Source organism: the organism of the source record quoted next, unplaced genomic scaffold, assembly GCF_019419815.1.
Source record: "Pyrus x bretschneideri cultivar Hongxiangsu unplaced genomic scaffold, Pyrus_bretschneideri_v1 Contig6, whole genome shotgun sequence".
Classification (NCBI taxonomy): domain Eukaryota; kingdom Viridiplantae; phylum Streptophyta; class Magnoliopsida; order Rosales; family Rosaceae; genus Pyrus; species Pyrus x bretschneideri.
Window position 1 is genome coordinate 227648 of NW_025999798.1, and position 24183 is coordinate 251830.

At 35.4% G+C, this 24183-nt stretch overlaps 3 protein-coding genes across 4 annotated transcripts; all 3 read left to right on the forward strand.

Annotated features, from left to right (window-relative positions):
• The first annotated feature begins 2748 nt into the window (after positions 1 to 2748).
• Positions 2749 to 3075, forward strand: LOC125471342 (protein NIM1-INTERACTING 2-like). The gene has a single exon (XM_048571656.1). The coding sequence runs from the start codon at positions 2749 to 2751 to the stop codon at positions 3073 to 3075; it is 327 nt and encodes a 108-aa protein (XP_048427613.1).
• A 12366-nt stretch (positions 3076 to 15441) lies between these two features.
• LOC103947148 lies at positions 15442 to 16294 on the forward strand. The gene has a single exon (XM_009358003.3). It carries the CDS (start codon positions 15526 to 15528, stop codon positions 16072 to 16074), a length of 549 nt encoding a protein of 182 aa, XP_009356278.1. The 5' UTR covers positions 15442 to 15525; the 3' UTR covers positions 16075 to 16294.
• Positions 16295 to 20051: 3757 nt separating this feature from the next.
• Positions 20052 to 23971, forward strand: LOC103947149 (ubiquitin receptor RAD23d). Of its 2 annotated transcripts, none has more exons than XM_048572385.1 (12): positions 20052 to 20241; positions 20625 to 20786; positions 21559 to 21612; positions 21802 to 21881; positions 21994 to 22041; positions 22211 to 22391; positions 22627 to 22779; positions 22854 to 22922; positions 23100 to 23147; positions 23218 to 23327; positions 23447 to 23519; positions 23669 to 23971. In XM_048572385.1, the coding sequence occupies exons 1-12, from the start codon at positions 20176 to 20178 to the stop codon at positions 23783 to 23785; spliced, it is 1161 nt and encodes a 386-aa protein (XP_048428342.1). In that variant the 5' UTR covers positions 20052 to 20175; the 3' UTR covers positions 23786 to 23971. The 2 variants fall into 2 exon arrangements, with proteins under 2 accessions (XP_048428342.1, XP_009356279.1); XM_009358004.3 differs by having other exon boundaries at positions 20053 to 20241; positions 22214 to 22391.
• Positions 23972 to 24183: the final 212 nt, after the last annotated feature.

The window sequence follows — 24183 nt, forward strand, 5'->3', positions numbered from 1 at the left end:
AAAGTCATCCTCTCAAGTAAAATAACAGTAGAAAGGAAATTGTAACTCAAATTGCTAGAAGTATTTAGTTTTGCACTCGAGGTCCCAAACGTACATTACATAAACAACTTACATATTTTTTAAGGGATTTGTAGTTCAAGTTGTTGAAATCATCTAGCCATGTATTCAATGACTCATAATTACATTACCACCAACATCATCCCCCGTTGGCCGCTAACGAAGACGACCAAATATATAGTCCTCTCATTCAAATATCAACAAAAAAAAAAACTTACAAATCAATTTATTAAAAACATTTGATGACTCAAGGTCTCATGGGCTTGTAATTAAAGTTTCTTAACTGCATTTGTTTCAAGTGACTGTGGATAGTGGATTTTAGTCTTCTTGTAATCTTCACTGGGCTTTGTACAGTTGGACACCGTCTTACCTCATATCCTCCCATTCGTTGACGTCACACTCCTCTCACAACCAAACTCCCCCAAAAAAATCCGGAGCAACTGATACACATGGATAGAGTAATCATCATGTGGTGACTTAGTGGTTAGGACCAATTATAAGCATTTATTTCAAATGGCTTATCTTGGATTTGATTCATGTCGTTGACGAATCACAAGATATGGATGGAGAAGGTTGAAATATCTGTGTGAGTCTTCTCGGCAAAAAACCAGATGAACTGCCCTTATTCGAATAATAAAAAAAAAAAAAAAAAACACACTTGGATAGAGTGTTTCCAACGTGTCACCAATAACACCTAACATTTCTCCAGTTAATTCCTACCATGTACCGTACCAAACGGCGCATATATGCCTCGTCTTTTCTAATTTCTTAAGCAACCAGGTGACGGCAATGTTTAACGGAAAAGAAACGGAGGCAGAGAAGAGAAAGCAGCCGGACAGCGACGGCATCATCTCAGGGAGGCAAAAGCAAAAGAAAGCTCGGGATGTTAAGGGAGACGTCACGGCCGTGAAGGAGGACGAGGTTGAGGAATTCTTTGCTATCCTCGGACGGATACGCCAGGTGGTCAGGCACTTCAAGAATGCTGATGGTGGCGGCAGCCCTAAAGTAGCGGACGGAGGATCCCGATTGAGGGCAATGCTCGAGCGTGGTGAAGAAGCAAACGACGTTCAACTGGGGACCAACATGCAAGATTGTGGTATGGAGGAGAATACGGGCTTGGATTTGAATGCAGATCCGGATCCGGAATGTGATCCAAGTTAGATGTGTAACTTGATGGGCTTTGTGCAATTATCAAATTTATTTGGAAATTATTTGACCCTCCTCTTTGTTCAAAAATCGGAATTTTGTTTGTGCAACAATTTTAAATTTTGTCGGTTTAATGGACTATTTTTGTTGTGCTATTATTTCATGGGTGGTGATATCTACACACCTATTTTTATCTCTCACACACTTTTATCAATTTCCGGCCGTTGGATCGAATGAATTAAAAAAGATCAATGAACAAAAATTTAACAAGGGTATGTGAGAGGTAAAATGAAATATGTGAATAGCACTACCCTATTTCATTTATCAAGGATCTTGAGTCTACACATTCAACTTTTGTGAATTTACGCATTTTGCTAACTCCACCATCATAATAATTCAATGATTTAGAACATGACACATCATCTTTAATTAATTTTAATTACATTTAAGTCTTTCTTTTTATAAAAAGGAAATAAATTTTCCAACTAATTCTCTCTGGTGTCCATCATGTGTCCTCCTTTATTTTCTCAGTCACATATTTCCGCTCTCTTGCATTAAAAAAAAAAAGGAAAAGAAAGAAGGGCGCGTTAATTGATGGGCGGCAAAGAGAGTTAACAAACGTTAGAGGAAATTTTATTTTCTTTTTATAAAATCTAAAACTTAATTGTATTTATAACTAAAATTAATTAAAGGTGATATGTCATGTCATAAATCGTTGGATTGGTATAGTGTGGATGAAGACTAAGGAAGATGTATTATGTTGAGATTTTGAAAGACTGTGATTCGTGTATAACTGAAATTAATTAAAGGCGAAATACGCAAAAGCTAACTACACTGAAAGTTGATTTAATCAAGTTCACCTTTATGCCTAAGTGTGTATGTACAACAATTGGTAAAAAAAAAAAAATACACACACACACACGTATAGCAGAAAAACTGAAATAAAACTCAACAACTATAAATTTTATAAAATACGCTTTCAATAGTTCATTTGAAGGAACAAACTTCTCAAATTATTCGGTTTGCATACTTTAATTGATTCATAGTTACGAAATATTTAAGTTCCCTTACATAAACATAACTAATCTCAAATGATACTATAACAATATATCAATATCCTAAATCAATCACCCATTTTAAACTCATATAATATGTAATGTTTTGATAAAAAACAATAGAACATGTAATCGAATTGAAACATGGAGACATTAACATGTGAAATCTGGCTAGGCCGTGGCATGTTGGAAGCTTTGAGCTGGCAAAGTCCAAAGCGGTCCAACTCCCGGTTGCACGTTTCAAAGTTCAAACGTCACTCCGATGACGCAACTCTCTCAAATGATACCCGCATCACTTAGCACCCACCCCGTTGGTTACTTAATTAAAAAGAAAACCAAAGCAAAAGACTAATCAAACGTCACAGACATCAAGGTCTACCAATATAAACAGCAACAACAACATTAATTACACGCAACCTCGTCGCTCTAGATCTCGAGCTGTATTGTCGCCATCGCCGTCCACGGCGTCGTATTGTCAGATTATCAAGCAATGGATGCGGATAAGCGGAAGCGCGACGACGGAGGAGAATTAGAAGGGAAGAGAGCGAAAGGAGTCGAGGAAGATCGTAACAGAGGTCAGGAGACGGAAACGGAGGAGGAGGTGGAGGAGTTCTTTGCGATACTCAGGCGGATACAGGTGGCAGCCAAGCACTTCGGCAAGACGGCGTCGATGGAATGGAGGCGCTCTTTCGAAGTTGATGATTTTGAGGAAGATAACGACTCTCTTATGATGAAAGACCAAAAACAGGAAGAGGAAAAAAGGGAGGCGGAGGCTGGGGCGGATACGGGTTTGGATCTCAACACACATCCCGTATGATCCAAACAAAGCTGAAACTGAATGAATTGTCTCTCATATTAGATCTTGTTGTAATTTGCAATGTTTATTACAGCAACATTTTATATATCTAAAATCAAATAAATATTGGAACTAATAATACTTTGTTGTTGATGATATGTTCTTTGTATGGTGAGTTAGAGTTAATAAAGATTGACCTTTAAATCTGACGTGATAGGCATAGTATAAATGATCATATGTTTACGTTTTCATCTCGGTTTTGGTATTGTAAAAAGCTTGTAGCTCAATTGATTGAAAACATTATCAACATGACAAGTTGAAACTGCAAGCACAATTCCTTACTCGAAAGATTAGTGATATTGCACTCAAGATCTCGAGTTTAAATTTCACCTCCCGCATTACTTGTGTTGTATTAAAAGTCCTCAACTTAAATCTAAAGTTGAGTTAGCATGCGATCCAGAGATTCTTGTAACTTTATTACGCAATCAATGGAATAATTTTGTTTCATTTTCCAGTGGAATTTATGCAAAGAATGTTTTGACTGGTGAACTACTTGCAATTTAAATAAATAAATAAAACAAAAAACTAACCGTTATGACTATTAAATTAGGGTGCCTTTTGTTTCTATTTATATGTCGGATGGACTAACGCTTTCGTTTGGACAGATTTATTGGGATTTATACGAACCCAATAAATCTACCCGGCCCAACAAAAGAAAATCAATAGGAAAACAACTTTTTCAGCGTTCGATTTTATGGATGAAGATTGTTGATGCTCCATATGTTGTAGATACTTGAAGTCGATATTTAATTTGTGTATGAAAAAGATTTTGTGTGCCAAAAGCACTTTTACACATATCTTGTTGTGCTATATTTTAACACGTTTTTAGATTTAAAAAAATAGAATAAAATCACATTAAGATATCAACATTGTCAAACACCTTAAACCTAGAAAGCTGTCGATGCATTTCTAATACATTTTCATAAAGCAATGTAATGAAGAATAGTAAAGCAAAATAATGGCTCCATCACAATAAAAAATGTTCAGAAGCATATTGAAAATATACCTTTTAAAACAAACCGAAAAAACATGAGAGTGAAATACATTATTCAGTATATTAGTACAGTGGTGTTAGCATCCCATTTTTCAACGGTACCATGTTTATTTTTTCAAGTGGTTCTTTGCAGTTACGTTTGAATAATTGATAGACATGATAGAAAAGTGAGACGTAAGTGATCAAATTAATTAGAAATTTCTATGGAAGAACGTATCGTTATAATGTTGGTATTGGATATTGTAGTATTGTTTTGTCTTTAGATTGTGTTACTGTTGTGTATATAATTTAGGGGCGTGACAATTTTGTCTCTTAACATGACACATTTGTAGTTTGATTTTTGATTTGCTATTAGAACAAGTTTGATCCTTTATGATTTTAACTTGCTTTAGTTATTATTAGTTTGCGCCGCCTTAAACACATCGCACTGAAGCTGAGCAACGATTTAAGTCTAAACATTTAATTGTCAAGTTGACGTCCCAAAAATGTATGAACCATTGCCTAAAATATTGCCACTGAGCATAAACTCATATCTTGAACGCCTTGAACTTCATGAATGGCCGTAATGAACATCGGTCTCCTTCAACGTCTTACGAATTATCCAAAATACTCTAACAAAACCAGGGTTATTTTGAAATAAAACCAAAAATAAAACAACATAACAAAAAACAAACAGGATTGAAGATGGATTGGTGGCCTTTTTTTTTCATGGCATTTTTTAAACGACAATGTTTTCGGTTGGTTTCTCTTATACAAGAAAGAAAACTCTCGTAAATTTAGTTTTAATTAATACAATATAAATCGTGGTTCATAAAATAAACCTTTCCTGTGTTATGCATCCAATTAGAGTGATTTTCTGTCTTGTAAATTTGTAAGTGAATCGCATTTGCAAACAAGAAGACACAAATTGCGTGACCTAACAGCAGTTTATAAATAGAAATAATATTTATTTATTGTATGGGCTAAATATTAACCCAATAGGTATTTTCGTTTGTTTCGAATTGTGCCAGCTGGCCCGCAATGGGCACTACCATTAGTAGCCCATGGAAGGAGGTCCTTTAATATTTTCGAGAAATTTTCTTTTAATGTGTCGGGACAAGATCCAGCACACCAATGTAATAATACAATTAGTTGAAATTTAAAATAAAAAAATTAATCCATTATATTATAACACTTTATGTACTATGTACTGAATCGTGTTCTCGGGCTATAATAGTTTAGTCCAACACAAACAAACATTAATTTCCGAATACCGGCCGTATAAAATTAGAAGCCGGCTCACCAGTGGCATTGGCCGACTTCCTACTCACGTCTTCATTCAATCAAACACCAACCCGCATTGCAACACACCGCACACTGACCAAATCCTTTTACTCACTAAATTAGTAAATTAAAAACACTTCTAGATTCCTAAAAACGTTTTTGATAATATTAAGTAAAAAATTTTTAAAAAAAAGAAAAAAAAACTTCTAGATTTAAAAAAAACACTCTAAGCGATTTACTAATGTTCACTTACATTTTTATCAAAATTATCGATGTGCTTCTAATAAAAGTGTTGTTCTTCTAAGCAGAAGTTTGTTTTAGTAAGGTATTACTAAAGCGACCCTAAACTTTTCCCAGCGAACAAATACAATTAGGAATTACTTATATAATTAGACAAAATCTTCTTTGGACGCTACCACAAAAACAAGCTTTAACAATTAGATTGTCCATAAAATCTCCACATCTAACGTAAAAGTTGGGATCATGCATCCATTGTTTTCTCCGAGGTTTGGTTTGCTCTCTCAGACCTATAAGTCTTTTAAAATATTGATCCGTCCATTTGCCAGTTTGACATAGTTGCATAGTAGGTATGCCTTTTCTTCCAATTAAAAAGAAATTATAAAATATTATGAGTATGAAAATTACGATGTCATATGCGTTATAAACTCACGTGTAACGTTATAATATGAGTAGACGATAATTAAAATTATCATGTAATATTAGTAAACAAACATGTGTGATATACATGAATAACATGATATCACGTCGCAGTTCGACAATCACGTTGAATGAATTATTCATTGATGCACGTTCTATACAACACTAATGGAACAATATTTTAGATTATCGTAAAGCATCATGGACAAAATTAAACCTTGTATTTGATCTTGTCATGCCATGTAATGTAAGCCAACCATGCACCTACTTGAAGGACCACGACGACTCCTTCGATTGGAAATATTACCAAAAGCATATACTATATATCTAAGACACAGCTTTTCAATTAAACAACCAAATTAATATAACCTAAACAATATCCCTGTATTGAGGGTATAGCTGGCCAAACTCTAAAACCCTAAAACAAAAACTCCATTAGGAAGTAATCTAATTAATTAAGTACAGTTAGATTTGCGGATTTAGGTACCTAGCAAAGACTATGCTTTAAGCAGAACAGGTCTAAACTTTTCGTGTCCGTCCATCTGCATGTCGTGGGTGGGGACTTTATGCCCAAAGCATGTTTATCTTAGACGAGCTAAGTTCTCTCTTTGCTTTCCAGAGAGTGGTTTCTGTTTGCATTATATTGCTGATTAAATGGATTAGGCGATCTGCTTTTTTAGGTTTCCCATTTATTTTCTTAGTGAGAGGCTGAGAGCTTGATGCAGACATCAACCAGTATTTCTACCCGTGAATAGGTTGGGTTAGGGGTGGCGTGGGGGATGGTGGTGGGGGGAAGGACAGATATGGATGGGCCTTTCTTTTCCATTCAACCACTGGACCAAATAAATATAACTTAAAAGATTTACTACTAATTTTTATCCCTGAATTGAGCAATGAGAAGAAGAGCGAAGATTATTTTGAAAAAGCTGGGTTTGAATGGTTAATAATAAAATATTTGAAGTGTGTTAAAATAGAGAGTTTTGTTGGAAATGAGAAGTTAAACTGAGTAGCTAAAATAGTTTTTTGATACCCTTTACTCACGAGTTTAACAAAAAATGTAAAACTTCTCTTGGGTCACATCATAGAAATAACTTATAAAATGTCCTTGTTTTTCTTAACTAAGGACATACTTGTTGTGTGAAAAACCTAGTTTAGAATTATTTATATATCATCTAATAAAAGAAGCTCGAATTGCCAAGAGGAGAAGAAAGACAAAGTATTATGCGAATCATCATGGTACTAGCAGCGGGAAAAAAGTTGGTAACAAAAGTAGTTGTAACAAAATTTTGAGGTGTTGCCTTAGTGGACAGATAGAACCTGTTAAGTTAGGGATCTTATTGGATACGCTCTCAGGCAATTATTTTCTTCCAAGATTAGCAAGTAGGAAGATTAGATTAAGGGTTAATATGTAGTCTTTTTTTTTAACAATCGATATTATCTTCATTAGGGGGAGGGAGTGGGCTTAGCCTCACAATAGGCTAGCAACAATGTGGTTAAAATTCACATTTGGCGAGAATCAAACCTAAGACATTTTACTCACAGGTGAAGATAAATATCACTAGACCGTAATACTAAATGACTTAGTATGTACTTTTAAAAATGATTGAAAGAATTTTTAGAGACAATGTTTTTGAGTTCCAAAAACACTACAGGTGCTTTTCTAGGATTTACATGCATTTTTAAACAGAATTTGTCCTAAAAATATTTTCACTAAAAACGCTATAAACCATTTTAAAAACATTTCCGAACAACCTCTAAGTTTGTTGGCAAAAGAAAGGAAGAAAAATTTGGAAGATTAGAGGCAAGCAACCTAAAATATTAATATGGGAAATAAAGTAGGAAGTTAAGTAGGAATGTGTACCTTGCCGACTCCTAAAGAAGAAAAAAGGACATTATGTAGCTATGAATGGCTTTCAAGGAATTTTCGTGATTCATAAATTCTGTACAGTGGAAAAGATTATAGATGAAAGGTATGGGCCCACCACGTTACATTTTTGGGTCAGATGGGATTCCAAATTTCTTGAAAGCCAAGTAAATAGTCATTCAGAAATTGCGACCAACATACATGAGGATTGGTCAAGTCATAATCAAAAATTAAGAGGAGCGTGAGAAAGATAAAATGAGTACGTAGATAAAACCATACAAACCTAATACCATTATGCATGGTGGAAGAACAAGGAACTGGTAAAAGGTTGTTCCCCTAATAAACCTACAATAATACTGCACACATAAAATTAACACACTTAAACGACATGCGCTCTAATAAAGATTTTTCAATGCTACCATTATATGTGAATTTCATGTGTATTAAACAATTTGTTAACAAATGTGCCGATTTTATGTGTCTAAATAACCATCTACGATGAAAAGCTTATGTATACATACATATAATTCCGAAGTCTTCAAAGCTAGGTTTTGGAATAGCACGTGTTTAACGTGTTTCTTGATTTTTGGTAACAAATATATAACAAGACGTCTTGGTATGCTCCACGACATTATAACCTAATACGAAATGCATGTTCATAAGAAAAAACTCTAATGCATTATGTTCTATACATTTTTAGTAATTATTTTTCTTACTTTTTCATGCAATCCTAGTTTAATTAGTTTGACGTTTTTTATTTAAAATGATCTTTAAAATTGACATAACTTATAACTTTAATTCTCGAGATTTAAATCGATAGAAGTACTTCCTGAAATTGTATGTGGTCAATCATTTTGATCATTCTATGAGAAATCTCTGTTAAATTGAGGGTACTTTTTGTTAAACTAACTCCTTCCCTTGAATTGTAGTTTATTCAATTTAACAGAAATTTTTTACATAATAACCAAAATGATTTATAATGGATAACCTCAGGGACAAATTTTATCGATTTTAAATGTCAAAATCAAACTGAAGAGTTGTAATAATCTCAAAAATCATTTAGGCCAAGCCTTAGTTTTAATTAGATAGGGATAGAGAATGAAAACGGCCACTTGTATATGAATTTAAAATCCTTCCATTTGACGCTCGATGCTTGTTTTTAAGCAGCCGCTTGTTCTTTGTAAATATCTAGCAAAGTATACAGTTTTTAGAAACGACAGGCCAGCAAAGCAAGACTTGCGTGTTATATAATTTCGTATGGACAGCTTATTGATGTCGTTTGCGAAAGCAAAGTACTCTAATACACAATAGGTATCGAAAACACTATACATGCAATCTATTATTTCACGTGTCATAATAAAAATAGATGATAAGATCAATATTATAATTTAAGTCGAACAGTAATATCATATGAGTCTTCTAAAGACACGAAAAAATTACTCTCAACGCACACCGACTTCCTTTCATTTTCCGTTCTACTATTGCCTATTGGTCTACATTGACTTATTGTCATTTGCTGAATCTCTCAAGTTGTGGTGTTAATTTACTTTTAGTTTTATACAAATTAGTTGTTGCTTGTTGCGCAAGGCAAGGCATGTGACGATGCATCAAATTTTTTATCATGCATGACATGATTAGAGGATAGTAGATACCAAACAACACTAGACAGCAGCCTCCTCCCAATAAAACGAAGGGTAGGCGGGAGGCGATGTATTTTGATGATTAATCAAGTCTTTGTACGACGTTGATTATTTATAGTGTTGATATGCAATTCCAACAACCCAATTGAATATTTCTTTGAATTCGGATCCTCGTCAGATCCTCTTTATAAGAATTATGGAAATCCGTCAATCTTATTTGTTCATCGTATATTGTGCTGTCAAAAATTATTTTAAATATTTTTATATAAAATTAAATATAAACAGTACTTTACAAAAATTGATTGCACGATGTATAATGAATAATGAATGAACACGATTCACGAATCCCATGATCCTCGCAAAAAAATCCGAAGAAGATCATGTTGTTTCTTCAATTAATTGGACTTGTGCAAATAGAATTGCTGGAAACCCCGAAAGAATCAAACGAGAGAAAGGAGGAAAAGTAGGCTCTCCAATATTGCAAACCACGACTAAAATGGATGATAAGATTAATTAATTGTACTAATAAAATAATAATAATAACATGGATACAAGTGATTAGTGAGAGGGAGAGAGAGAGCCAGGGCTTAAGCTGGTACGTACGTACGTACTGTTGAGTTGTTGTTGTAGCATAAAACACAACGCTAACGCGGGAAAGAAGAAAAGAAAATGTAACAAACGTTTCCTTAGTAATTGGATCAATGTTGTCTTTTAACTCTCATTTTACTCTATGTATAACCAAAAAGACATGAAATAATTGAAAGTTTTACTACTTATTAAATACTGTATTATAAACTGCCTAATAAGATTTTTGTGTTCCTAAACTGCCAACAAGATCCTCTCCGGATCTTTTTGGTAAGGATCTGTAAATCGTGTTCGTTCGTCATACATCGTGCGATCAGTTTTTGTCATGTACAGTTTGTGTTTAATTTTAAATAAAAATATTTAAATGATTTCTTACAGCACGATGTACGATAAATATATATGATTCACGGGTTCCCAAAATTCTCACAAAGAATATCCGGTGAGAATCCGAACTCCCTAAACTAAACTCGCGCAAATATTTCTAATTATTTAAGTTGCAAATCCGTTCCTTAATAATTTTCTGTGCTGACTCATATCTTTTCGTTTTGAGCTGCTTAGTACTATGACCTATAAGTATTATTTTTCATTCATAAGTAAGTACTCTTAAATTTGGTTATCGTCAAAAGAAATGTATTAACTCATTATGAGGCTTACCCTCCTCTTTCGTCCTGGATAATATTGATTGATATAAAAAGAAAGGTGTGTTATCCACATCCCTCTATTTACTTCATACACAATGTTTTAATTTGCAACCGTTGCATCGATTAAATTAAAAAAAAATCAAAAAATAGATATTAATAATGAATGTGAGAAGTAAAATAGAATATGAATTCAAAAAAAATCTTCTTGTATTCATGGGCGTCATAATACTGTGCGCACTAGGATCTGATGAGTCCTCATCGGCACGATCGGCACACGCACCCAACTCCAAATTCGTCCTCGCGAAGCGTGAAAATCACGACATAAATAATGTAGTGTGGGGTCAGATTAGACCTCCTGCCCCTGCATCATGTGATTGCTCTTAAGACCCACCTACACGTGCGACCCCTCTGTGGCCGACGCATCACTCCCTTCTCGATTTCCCATCTTCTACAATTATTAAGAATATAAAAGCAAATAATAAAAATCTGGCGCCAAAAGCAAGTAAATAACAAAAATAATGGAAAGTGCGGTCACGTGGAAACGTGGAGGCAGGGGTCCCAATGCAAGTTGATTAGGATTTTCAGTGTGATCGGTATATGATAGGTTACTTTACATATTATTATATAAATGATAAAATATATGTATTAAAAAAATTAATAATTTAAAAAATAAAATTACCTATTATTTATATAAAAATACGTAATATACCATTCGTATTTGTACTACAATAAAAAATTTCTTCAAGTTGACAAACAAAACACGAGAAACAAAGATAAAATGTATTAATCGAGGAGCGGCTAAATAAACAGGCCTGGCCGCTGGTGTACGCACGTACGTTTACACTCGGACGTGTCACGCAACCAACTGCAGGCTGCTCGTACTATGTAATTTCAAAAATCTCTTAAATGAAAGCTGTCCTTCTTGTTCATTTTATTGGAAAATGATCCTTGTTAGATTTTTTTTTCTGGAATTTAAGAAATTCTGTGATTATAATCGTTCATTATATATTATATGATCAATTTTTGTTAGGAGGTAGATTGTTTGCCCTCCTGATTGGGTGACCTTCCTATCCCCTTCTATTTGTGCGCTCACGGTTAAGCCACGTCAACATTTTATATTCCTATTGCTTTTTGTCTTGTTATCTCTATAAAAAAATCAATATAAAATGTTGACGTGGCTTAACCATGACCGCACAAAATAGGAAGGGATGGGAAGGGCATCCAAACAGGAGGGCAGACAATATGCCTCCTTTTTGTTAAATACTATTTATATTTAATTTTAAATTTTAAACTCTAAATAAATTCGGTCAGTTTTCGTTAGGTACTATTTATATTTAATTTTAAATTTTAAATGATTTATAACCACATGATGCAAGATGAACGATCATGATCACGAAATTTTTTTTGCCATTTTATCGTGTATTAGAGTCAAATTATTTTACGTGTAAAGTTTATCGATTACAAACTCACAGACATTTACAGTATTCTGTTAATAGCGTGTTAAAAATAAATCGCCCATTAATGAAAAGAGAGATATTACATTGCTTATAAATAAGTAGAACTACTCTTTCCTCTTCCCCACTAACTTTACAATAAAATCTCAATTTTCTTCTAGTCTCTAAGGATGTCTTCGTCGACGTGGTTGTTTGATTCAAGAAATTTCTAAGACGCTCCAAGTTGAATTATGCTACCTTAATTAATTAATGAGTGGTGTTATTTGTTGACTAGTTTGTGGAGAAGATGTATTCTTATTTACATGGCAAGAAATTTACAGATATTGAAATATATTCTTATCCGAAATAATATTTTGTTCAATTATTTCGTCGGCATGATCCATGACTCCATTAGGCTCCTAATTAATTAGTGGATTCTCAAATCTTTTCGAACGCCTTAAGGTATTTTGACTTTATTGGTTTTTTTAGAGTAACACATAACTTATTCACATTCGGTGTCTATTATGAGTGGGCATATATGTTAGCCTTGTAATATAAGATACATTTTTTTTTTTAAATGAATGACAATTTTTTTTTTCTTTTCAAAATGATGGGTATGAGTATGAGATGTCTTTTTTTGAGAAATGAATCCTAATATATTGAAAGTTTGTAAAACTTGTTTTGCGTAGATAGTAATTATGCGTGGTTTTGGTGGCTGAATTAGACTTTTAAATGTTAAGCATTTGATTTGAATTAGTGATGTCTAAATCAAGAATTTTCTATCTGTTTATTATCAAAGCGTTGTTTAGACGACTCAAATGTTTAACATCTACTCATAAGCAAAACCTAATTTTAATGTTTATTTGAACCTTATAATTTTCTAGAATCACTAATATATCTATTTATACAAAGAGAGAAGGCAAAAGAATGAAGCTTTCTTAATACCCAAATAACCTTCTCCCATTAAAATCTAAAAAAAAACAAAAAAAGTTCGTTATTTTCAAAGTATATTTTAATAAAAAGATGAATTTTTAAAACGAGTAAAATTTAAAAAATTTTAAAAATTAAACAAAAAAAAAGTCAATTATCATACGCGTCGACGTGTTGCAAGAAGCTAATACATAGATAGCGTTCCTTGGCGTTTACTAGTCTGCTACTAGACCACGGCCCTTACGTTAATTCATTTGTTTTGGTGGCCGTCAACATCATCACTCACACAACAACCACCCAACAAAGCTCTTCCAGAAATTCCTAATCAATTATGAATTACCTACAACTTTCCCTCCCACACCAACAAAGCCCCTTTCCACAAAAGGTCAGTCTCATCTTATCCCACCCCCGGTGACCCAATCCAATCCCATCGATTCATTTCCATAACACCCAACCTACTTTTCCAAAAGCACCCTCGCACTTGCCCATAATTTCATTCTCATTCTCTCACCTATCGTCAAGCAATCGAAGGCAACTCCCATGACATCTTCACACTACTATTATAACGTTTTGTTTTTAAGGAAGATAATCATTTCCGGACATCTTTCACCTAATCATTCTTATTAAATAATTCAGATCTTTAAAATTTGATTTAACGGTTAAAGTTATTATAACTTTTAAAGTAGCCTTGTATTTTTAGTTATTGGATCAAATTTCAAATAACCAAATTATTTAATAAAGAAGATTAAGTGGAAGGATTATGGAGATGATCTTTTTTTTTAATAACATCAGGCAGTGCTTCTACACAACTAAAAGTAAAATAATATCACTATCAAATTATCAATAATATAAGGCTCCGTTTGAGCACTCAAAACATTTTCAATATAAAATTAACATTTTGAGATTTTTTTTTTCCTGGTTGACAATGGGGTAAAAGCTCGAAAGAAAAAGAAAGATGACGTAAATATTACAAGGCCACCTCAAATAAAATAATCATAAATTAACAATAAAAGCATGTGTGAAAAAGCCTATTATGCATAATATAATATTATAAGGGAAATATTTTGTATTGTCATATGAACTTGTACAACTTTTTCAAATTGTTATATCAACTTTAATTTTAAATAATTTGTCATATCAATTTTCCGAAATCATCAATTTATCATCTCGTCTTAACTCCGTTAGGTTTTCCATCCAAAATAAGTCGCACATGACTTGCGTTTAAGGTTATTTATATCATTTAAGATCTTTTTGCAAGTTATTTACTTTTCTTTAGTAAAATCCTTAAATTTTGTATTTGTGGATATTCATGCAGATCGTTGTGTTTGAGCAACATATATGCATCTACAACTCCATTTATGTCATCAAACCTCAACTCGTTTCTCATATTACATAGCCCCATATAAAATTTGATTTCATGACATGCTGAACTAAACACCCTATAATTGCTTTGATCGAATGCAACTTAATAGAAGAAAGTGAGATGTTAAAATGACAAAAATAATCCTAACACAAGTCATGTGCGAGGCACATAACTTATTTTGGATGAAAAACTTAACGGAGTTAGGGTAAGATAACAAATTGATGATTTCGGAAAGTTGGTATGATAAACTGAAAAATGGGTACAAAATCATAAGACATTTCGGAAAAATTTCGATATTATAATTAACATGGAACAATGCCATACTAAATTACCAATATACCCGAGTGGTAGAAATCGGAAGAGGATTCTCTCCGGAGCCACTTTGTGGGGATCCCAAGGATCACCACAACTTAGCCATTAGGATCCCCACATCTTAGTCATTCATCATACATCGTACGGTCAGTTTTTATCAAATACTATTTGTATTTAATTTTAAATAAAAAAATCAAATTATTTATAATTGTACAATACGCAATGAATGATTAAAACCTAAATATCGCAGCACTGGATCCGGATGGGATCCAATTTGCGTAAACATCATGCTAAACAATAAAACAACCACAGCAAAACCAATCAAACCACAAATTTCACCAAAAAAAAATCAATCAAACCACAGTCTTTCAGTCAGCTGAGTCGAGCCATGGAAAGTATGTTTGGTGGGACCCACAACTGACCGGACTCCAAACCGGAATTCAATCGAGTTAATAAAAAACAGATCCGGAAAAAAGGAACCAACAAAAAAAGACAAGCAAACAAATAAAAATGTGAAAAAAAGAGGCAAGGCGTCCGTGATGGCCTAAGTATTCGAACCCACGCGCTCCTGCGTCACATCACCACACACACTCTTCCTTTCTCTCTCTACTTTCTCTCTCTACATTGTCTCCCTATATAATCCTTCTCTCCTCCCCTTGCCACCACCACCGCATCCACACGCTTCATCTGAAAAACTCACTCTCTCTTGCAGTTGGTATTATTTCATACATGGAGGACCACACCCCAACAAGCAAGAAGCGGGTCCGAGACAATTCGGACGACTCGATTCACGACTCAGCCGAGGTGAAGCGACTCAGGGAAGACCTACTGGGTTTCCTTGACGACTCGGACGCCGATCCCACGACTCAGGACCTCGACTCGGTCATGAAAAGCTTCGAGGAAGAGATAGCGGCCGCAACCACTTCTTGCCGGTCGTCGCCGCGTCCGGCATCGGAGACTGAGCCGGCTCCGGTGCCGGTGGTTGACTTGACGTCGGAATCTGCCGAGTCCAATCCAAACCTTGGGTACCTTCTAGAAGCTTCGGACGACGAGCTGGGCCTGCCCCCGTCGGAGAACTTCAGCGAGGAGGCGGCGAAAGGCGGAGAGAGCGAGTTGGTCCGAGTTCCGTCCGACACGTCCGGAGCTGACGAGTTTTGGCAGTTCGACGATCCCCCTCCGAGTACGTTTGACGGATTGTTCGTAAACGACGATGTGTATTTTGACTCGGCTGATTACGGCGAGTTTTCGTGGCGTTTCGAAACACTGCCGGCGCAGTAGCGCTTAAAGAAACGGCGTCGGTTGGACGGAATATGATGCCGGACCGATCTGTAAATTTGTCCCTTTTTTCTAATTTTTTTGAAAAGGAATGGTGAAAAGAATATATGTAGGACCGTTACAGTAGGACTCTAGCCTGATATGGAAGGAAGATTGGAAAAGTAACAAAGAAATTCGTTGGCGCCAAAAGAAAAATAAAAATGGAAAATGAATGGTTCGCTTATTTAATGGGAACACAATATTTTATATTATTATATATTATTATTTTATTATTGTTATGAAAAAATAATATAAAATATTAGTATAATTTAACTGTGATCATATAAAATAAGAGAATACAGATGGATATTGAAAATGGAAGAGACAATCTTTGTCCTATATAATGATGGTCATTTTAATTTGAACCCCCTTTCGAGGGGATCTGTTCTTGGCATCTTACTCAAGCATTAAGCAAGATTGCTTTTTACACAACTAGCTTGGAGGACATGATTCTTGATTTTTTACAGTATAAATTTCCATCATCAAAGATGTTAAGGCCGTCGATAGAAGGAGGAGATTCGTGAGATCGGAATTCGAGAAGGATGGTAAGAGAGAACAAGTGTTTTGTGAAAGATTTAAAAAGCTAGTTATTGATCCTAAACGGTTAACATGTAAGATTTTTTTTTATTATTCCTAAAAAGTAATGTTAGGCAGATTAAAATTTTCAATTAAATTTGTAAATCATGTGAACCGTCTGCATGATAATTTATTTGGGATGCTATAATTGTTCACTTTGAACTGCTTAGTACTACAATTACACTCTATTTATTTCGTGAATAATGAATTCTAAACTTATAAAATAATAATATAAATCTCACTTTAAATAGATTTCAAGGATAAGAACTTGTTATATATTTAAGTCAATGCTACGGTTAAATTCTGTGTAATCTGTTGAGATGAAACGATGATTCAAATCAATACTACGAAGATATTTTTCCAAGGCGGGCATGTATTGAGGATTCAATGGGATGATGTAATACGATTCTCAATTTTTTTTTTTTTTGAATGATGTCATGAAAATTGTGTGAGGCATATTCGGAGTCGATTATTTTTCAAGAGTTAAGCATCAAAGAATAGAAAATCATTTAGTTATTCATTCAAACTGAAACAATCGACAATTTTGACAGCAATGAATATTTTTTATGTTGAGCTGTCCATTATTTGGTATATATGAGTGATTAAATAATCTTTGTTCCAAAAAAGACCGAATAATCTTAATTTACTTATACTTATGCACAGAAAATATTTACACCGTGTATTAAAAAAATGTATGATAATGATTGTGACATGTACTGTAAATTGTTTAATTTAAAGGAAAACTAATGAAAAATGTTTGAAAATTTTGAGATTTAATCACAATGACAAAAAAAAAATGTTGTAAGTGAATAGTACTAGGAGTGACTTTTTAGAGTAAAAATGTCATTTTCGTTAAAAATGAAATGTACTTGGAGTGTTTAGTTAAAAGTCTCTTAATTTAAATGGTGAAGGTTGTTGAAATGTTCCACATCGATTGTATCAATGAGAAAATAAGAGTTTAAATATCCTAACCCCACTCTAACTAACACCGATGCATTTTGTGATAAAACTCCACACCTGATGAATTGTGTATGTGGTAATTACCAAGTTAGGTACAATATCAGTGTTGTTGGAAGTGCGCATTTGGCTCGTCTCTTTGATAATTCTACATGGTATAAGAGACAGGGAGCGGACCCATATTGTACTGCCACGTGATGGGTGAGTTTCCTTGGCCCCCCGTGATGATGGTGGGTCCCTTGACCTCACTTGTAGGGTGACTGGGTGAGTCCCCTTACTCTATGTGGCTGTTGATGTGTGGATCTTCCACGTGTGACCCAAGTAAGGGGTTGAAATGTACCACATCGACCATATCAATGAGAAAATAAGAGTTTAAATTTTCTAACCCCACTCCAACTAGCACTGGGGCCTTTTGTGATAAAACTCCACACCTAACCGATTGTGCATGTGGTAATTACCAAGTTGGGGACAATATTGGTGTTGTTGGAAGTTGCCATTTGGCCCGTCTCTCTAATAATTCTACAAAGGTGTACTCAAGGGTAGGACCCAAGCATTTTTTATGTGTGAAAGAAACCTTGCATGAACTTCTAAGTAAGTTTGGCTACTTTCTTTATTAGTAATTGATTTATGGTAGAACTTCAACTTTTTTCAGTACCAATAACTTTCCAATACTAAATAGCAAAAATAAGTAATCTATTGAACAATAAAAATAAGATTTCGCTTAAAAAGTGGAAAACAAGTAGAAGGGGTGTATGCATTCCTTCAGATACCGTTTGGTAAGTGGGACGGGACGGAATAGAGTGAGACGAGATGTTCAGTCCGACGTTTGGTGCGCCTAAAACGGGTGGAACATACTGTTTTACGGGACAAGTTTTGGGTGATTTTTCATTCCGCCTCCCCCCTGGAACGACTTGTTCCACCTCTGTGGAACACAAATTTTTAACATTTTAAGACAAAAATACCCCTTGTCTTTTTCAATATTTACACCATCTAAATCATACAACAAACTCTAACTATCATCTTCTCTTCTCTGCCGCTGTGAACTTCTTCAGCTATGCATCTCCCCTTCGCAACCTTCCTCCTCGTCCTTTTCCGTGTAGCCTCTCTGTGAACTTTAGCTCTGCATCTCCGTTCCAGGTTCGATCTGATTGTGATTGTGTAGCCTCTCGGTCTCTTTTTCTTTGTATTTTGTAGTGCTTCGATCTGCCCAATATTGCATCTGCAACTGGAAATAAAAAAAAAAATTGCTTCGAGGAGGTCATTTAATTAATTTTGATATAAGTTTGAAGTGGCATTATTATTCTTTTATGATTTGCTTGTTTTGATTTCATTAACACCCAGTTCCTAATTCTGCTGAATTTCTTTATATTTTGTAGTGCTTCAATTTCTTTGTATTCTTTTATGATTTGCTTGTTTCGATTTCTTTGTATTTTGTAGTGCTTGTTTTGATTTCTTTGTATTTTGTAGTGCTTCGATCTGCCCAATACTGCATCTGCAACCAAAGATCCGCCTTTATTTATCTGCTTCCACACCCCCTATTGAGCTTGTTTTGATTTCTTTGTCTTTTCGTTCCGTTATCCGTCATGTGCACCAAACGTAGAACGGAACAACTCTTCCATTCTGTTTTGCGCATACCAAATATAACATGAAATCACTGTTGCGTCCCGTCCTGTCTCGTTCGGTTCTATCCGTCTAAGTACCAAACGGTACCTCAGCCTCCGCCACATCTGGGAAAATTCGTTGTATGCGACATTTTATCAATGCAGTTTAAACTCCTTGTATTTGGCCGTACATAACGATGACTGCACAACAATCACTGACATATAGGCAACACACTTCTTATTCCTCTCTCCTTGTTTTCTCTTAATATTTTCTTCATATTTTTCGATTTTATTAAATACTATAAGTAGCGATATCTGTAACGTTGCAATAAATAGAACTAATAATGGGAAAAAAAGTACACAGACGACTCAAAATAATACAATAGTGGACTTGTCATGAGGCCTTTTAAAACATGTGATTACCAAATTTGTTCAAAGGAGGAACGTGATTAAGGTACTAAAACATCAAATTAAGGTTGTTAAAACATTAAATGAGTTGACAAATCATTAAAATACCCTGCGAGGGCCCACACCGGCGGTGATATGATATGGGACGATCAAACGGTGATCTGAAGTTCCATTTGCAACAGCCTGATAAACACAATCAAACACAAAAATCTAGCTCGCCATTTTCACCTGTCACTCAAAACAGACAATGCGCCCTCTTTACTATTTCTAACTCTACGCGCCCATCTCAACCGCTCACGTGCAATCCAACGTATACTGAGCCGCACGCGTTTCACATTCTCCCTTCAGCGCGTTTGCATTAGCTCCGGGGGCCCCGGTATATAAACCAGAAATTTGGGAATTTTCTCCACTTTTTCCAGCTCCTGCTTCACTTTACTTGCGCATTCGGCTTCTTTCTCTGAAACCCTTTACAGATCACAGGCTCCGATACTGTAAGGACGGCGGCGATTCCGTCGAGAAGAAGATGAAGATCTTCGTCAAGACTCTCAAGGGCTCCCACTTCGACGTCGAAGTGAAGCCTGAGGACACGGTTAGCCTCGAACCTTCTCCTTCATTTTAGTTTTTCAATTTTAAAATTCGTGTTAATTTCTTAATTTGCATGAACTAATGCGCAATTGATCGTAATCGGAGTGCTTTCTAGGGTTTTTGTTACTAATATCCGTTTGTTTCCCTTATTAAATTAATCTTTCCTTTTTATGTTTCTTTAAATTTTGTTATCGTTATTTTTTGAAATTTCTGAATTCTGCGATATGGGAGACTTTGGGATAGCATTCAGCTTTCTAAATGTAGGAAATGTGGTTTAGTGGAGTTGTAAATTGTAATTTTACTTAGCTTCCTGCTACGCGGTAATCGCTGACGAGTGACGACTTGATCGAAGATACCATAATCGTGACTAACTGCTATTCTTTCTAGGTTGCTGATGTGAAGAAACATATAGAAGCTTCTAAGGGTTCAGATGTATACCCTGCTCCACAACAGATGCTAATTCATCAAGGAAAAGTGCTTAAAGATGACACAACACTGGACGAAAATAAAGTTGCGGAAAATAGCTTTGTTGTAATAATGTTGACTAAGGTAATATTTCATTTTCTATTCAGCAATTTAGAGTGCGGCGTGTCCTTCATATAAATATGGTCTTAAAATACCTTTTCGAATAAAAATTTCCTGAAACATGTAGGAAACATGTCGGTTTGCGACATGGTGTGTTATATATAACGTGTATTTTTGGATTGTGTCAAAACATAGTTTTAGCATCAGGAAATAGGGATCAAACCAAGCATATGGGTGTTAAAATAAGAATTCAAACCGGCCCTGTTGAGACCGTATTCTATTGAATTATTCAGTTAGTAGTGACAGTGAGCTCTGAAAGTAAAAATAAATGAAGCAGTGACAGAACTTATCCTTGTATTATAGCTGATGTCTTGGTAAAGAAGCATTCATGAAGAGGTATTGTGTTTTATGGCACTCAATAGTTTTGAAATTGCTGTTTTGAGATGATGTCGTATTCTTGTCTTGTGATTGCCCTGTTTCTTTCACGTATAATTTATGCGAAATCTAGTAATACTTTAGTGTAAATTTTGTTTACTTGAAGTTGATGATGTCATCGTGAATACCCTGGTTCTTTCACATCTGATTTATGCTAACTATTTGTCTGGTTGAAATTCCTTCTTCCACCAGCTCAGACCTTAAGGCTCTATAATGTTGCCCAATCTTATTTCTGTTGTCTGTTTAGAATCTGACTATAGCTTCCTACCAAAAAAAAAAAAAAAGGTTGAATGGTGACAAGTTGTTGTTATGCTCAACTCCTGTTTACTAGTTGTTGACTTTGTATACTTAAAAATGCCAGAGTACGAGCCCACCTGGTGAAGGTTCAGGTGCATCAACTGCGGCTACAACTAAGGTAAGAGTTTCATCCTCTTGTAATTGTTTTCATTGGTTTATACCTAAGACACGGTTAAACTTGGATGACTTGTTTTGATATTAAAAAGTTGAAACCCTCAAATTGATTTTCTATTGTAAATTTTATCTCCTTCGTGCTTTTCTTCAGGAGAAGATATTCTACCTAATGCTTGCTTTAAAATCTGTGCAGGCACCACAGCCAAGTGCACATACTGGTGCCCCAACTGCGACATTAACAGCAAGTCCGGCTCCAGCAGCAGCCTCAACACTGTGAGTCTGAGATCTTTCATGCCATTATTTTTAATGTGTGTAAGGTGTAGCAACAGCATGTTGTTCATCTTTATTTATACATGTTCTGTTTGTAATTATATTATTTTCTCAGGCCCGCATCTGTTGCCACGCCTGCTCCTGTTGCTTCGGCTACCACGGAGTGAGTATTATTATTCCTTCTGGTGATGCCTCCAGTTTGAAATTTGGGGCTTCTGGATTTCATATTCATCTGTTTAGTATTACCTCTGTTTGCTTCTCCCCCACCCCTTCCTCATTGGCTTTGCATATTTTTTTTTCTTGTCTAAAATAGTTCAGTGTAATTGTTGAAGCAGTTCACAAGCTGATTCTTACGGCCAAGCAGCATCTGATCTGGTAGCTGGAACTAACTTGGAGGGAACAATTCAGCAAATTCTAGATATGGGTGGAGGGACGTGGGACAGGGATACTGTTGTACGTGCTCTTCGTGCTGCATTCAACAACCCAGCAAGAGCTATTGACTATCTTTATTCCGTAAGTCAAGATATTTGTAAATTTGACAAATTTACAAGTTGATCTACCCTCTTTTAGTTACATACCTTCCAGATTATGTCCTAAGTTTTCAACAAGGGTAACAAGGTTGAGTAGCATTATTGAAAGAAAAAAAGTTGATAGGAGTAGTGATTTTCAGAACCAAAATCAGCAGTTATCCCTTCTCTTGAATTGTTGCTGTCTTTTCCTTTTGATGTCAATTTCGTATTTCTTGAAGGGTATCCCTGAACAACCTGAAGCTCCACCTGCAGTCCGTATTCCTGTCGGTGGGCAAGTCGCAAACCCTCCAGCACAACCTCCACAGTCAGCACAACCAGCATCCGCTCCTCCAAGCAGACCTAATGCCAATCCTTTAAACCTTTTTCCACAGGTGCTTATTATGCAAATCTTTAATAAATTATGGTAGGGAATTCTTTTTAGTAAACTTGAATTTTGTTGAAGCAGGAACTTCCGAATGTGGGTGTTGGTGCTGGTGCTGCAGGCAATCTTGATTTTCTACGTGACAACCAACAGGTCATTTCTATCTCCCTCTCTTCTTCCCTCTGCCAGTGCCTATATGTTTGCTTTTGTGTGTGTGTGTGTGCACATCGGTGTACATAGCCATGCTTGAACATTGTCGGTTTCCTATCTAAAAAAAATTATAAAAGAAAATTGTTCTTTTAACTTTCTATTTGGTGTTTTTTGTTTCAGTTCCAAGCCTTGCGATCTATGGTGCAGGCTAATCCGCAAATATTGCAGGTTCTTTCGCACCCAAATGTGATTTAATTAACATCTTCTTTTGGCACTCATTGTGTTATTCTTGTCACAGCCTATGCTTCAAGAGTTGGGGAAACAAAACCCTAATCTAGTGAGGCTAATCGGTGAGCATCAGGCTGACTTCCTTCGCCTGATTAATGAACCTGCTGAAGGTGGAGAAGGGTAAAGGAGCTTATTATCTTACCTTTGATTTAGTATTTTAGTCTTTAGAGGTGTCTTGTTGGTTACACATCTGTTAAACGTTTGTATGTTTATGGTGTGCACCGTTCGATTTGTTTCAGGAACGTACTGGGGGATGCAGCAGTGCCACAGGCAATAGCTATCAGTCCTGAGGAGCGTGAAGCTATAGAACGTGTAAGTTGTTCCTTTTTTTTTTTTTTGTTACTCTAATTAAAACACATGCAATGCATAGGAATGTAGTTATATAGTTATGTTAAATAACCAGTTTCCTTTGAGAACACAATTTTCCTTCTCATTGATGATTTATTTTTCCTCACCCCCAGCTTGAAGCAATGGGGTTCGCTCGAGCAATTGTATTGCAGGTGTTCTTTGCCTGCAACAAGAACGAAGAATTAACCGCCAACTACCTCTTAGACCACATGCATGAATTTGAGGACTAAAACCTATGGAAGATCACCGGTCGTCGAACCCGTCAGCTAAAAAATGAAAAAGATTATAAGAACCCCTCGTCTGGCCTTAGCTCCATTGCATTTTCTTTCTTCACATTAACCCTTCTTAGTTTGGAGTTTGGATTATGCGGATTATCTGTAGCGTACAAGAAATGGCAAGCTATAACTTTCTTCGCAGATCTACTCTCTTCCGAGTTTCTTGTTTCACAAGTATATTATGTTAACTATTTGTATATAAAATTATAAAGCTAAGCAAGGCAAGAATTTTTTTAGTAGGTTAGTCTGATCACGTGATTGGTTAGGCCTCTCACACAGAGTGGGATCCGTGCATTCTAGATTGTAGTTTTGTGTAAGAGTGGCTTGATCAGTCTCGTGGTTAGGCGTTCTTA

Bases quoted from the DNA above. Each gene is read 5' to 3' on its own strand.
- LOC125471342 (XM_048571656.1), top strand. From the start codon at position 2,749: ATGGATGCGGATAAGCGGAAGCGCGACGACGGAGGAGAATTAGAAGGG.
- LOC103947148 (XM_009358003.3), top strand. From the start codon at position 15,526: ATGGAGGACCACACCCCAACAAGCAAGAAGCGGGTCCGAGACAATTCG.
- LOC103947149 (XM_048572385.1), top strand. From the start codon at position 20,176: ATGAAGATCTTCGTCAAGACTCTCAAGGGCTCCCACTTCGACGTCGAA. The intron at 20,242-20,624 runs GTTAGCCTCGAA...TATTCTTTCTAG, and splicing joins AAGTGAAGCCTGAGGACACG to GTTGCTGATGTGAAGAAACA. The intron at 20,787-21,558 runs GTAATATTTCAT...TAAAAATGCCAG, and splicing joins TTGTAATAATGTTGACTAAG to AGTACGAGCCCACCTGGTGA.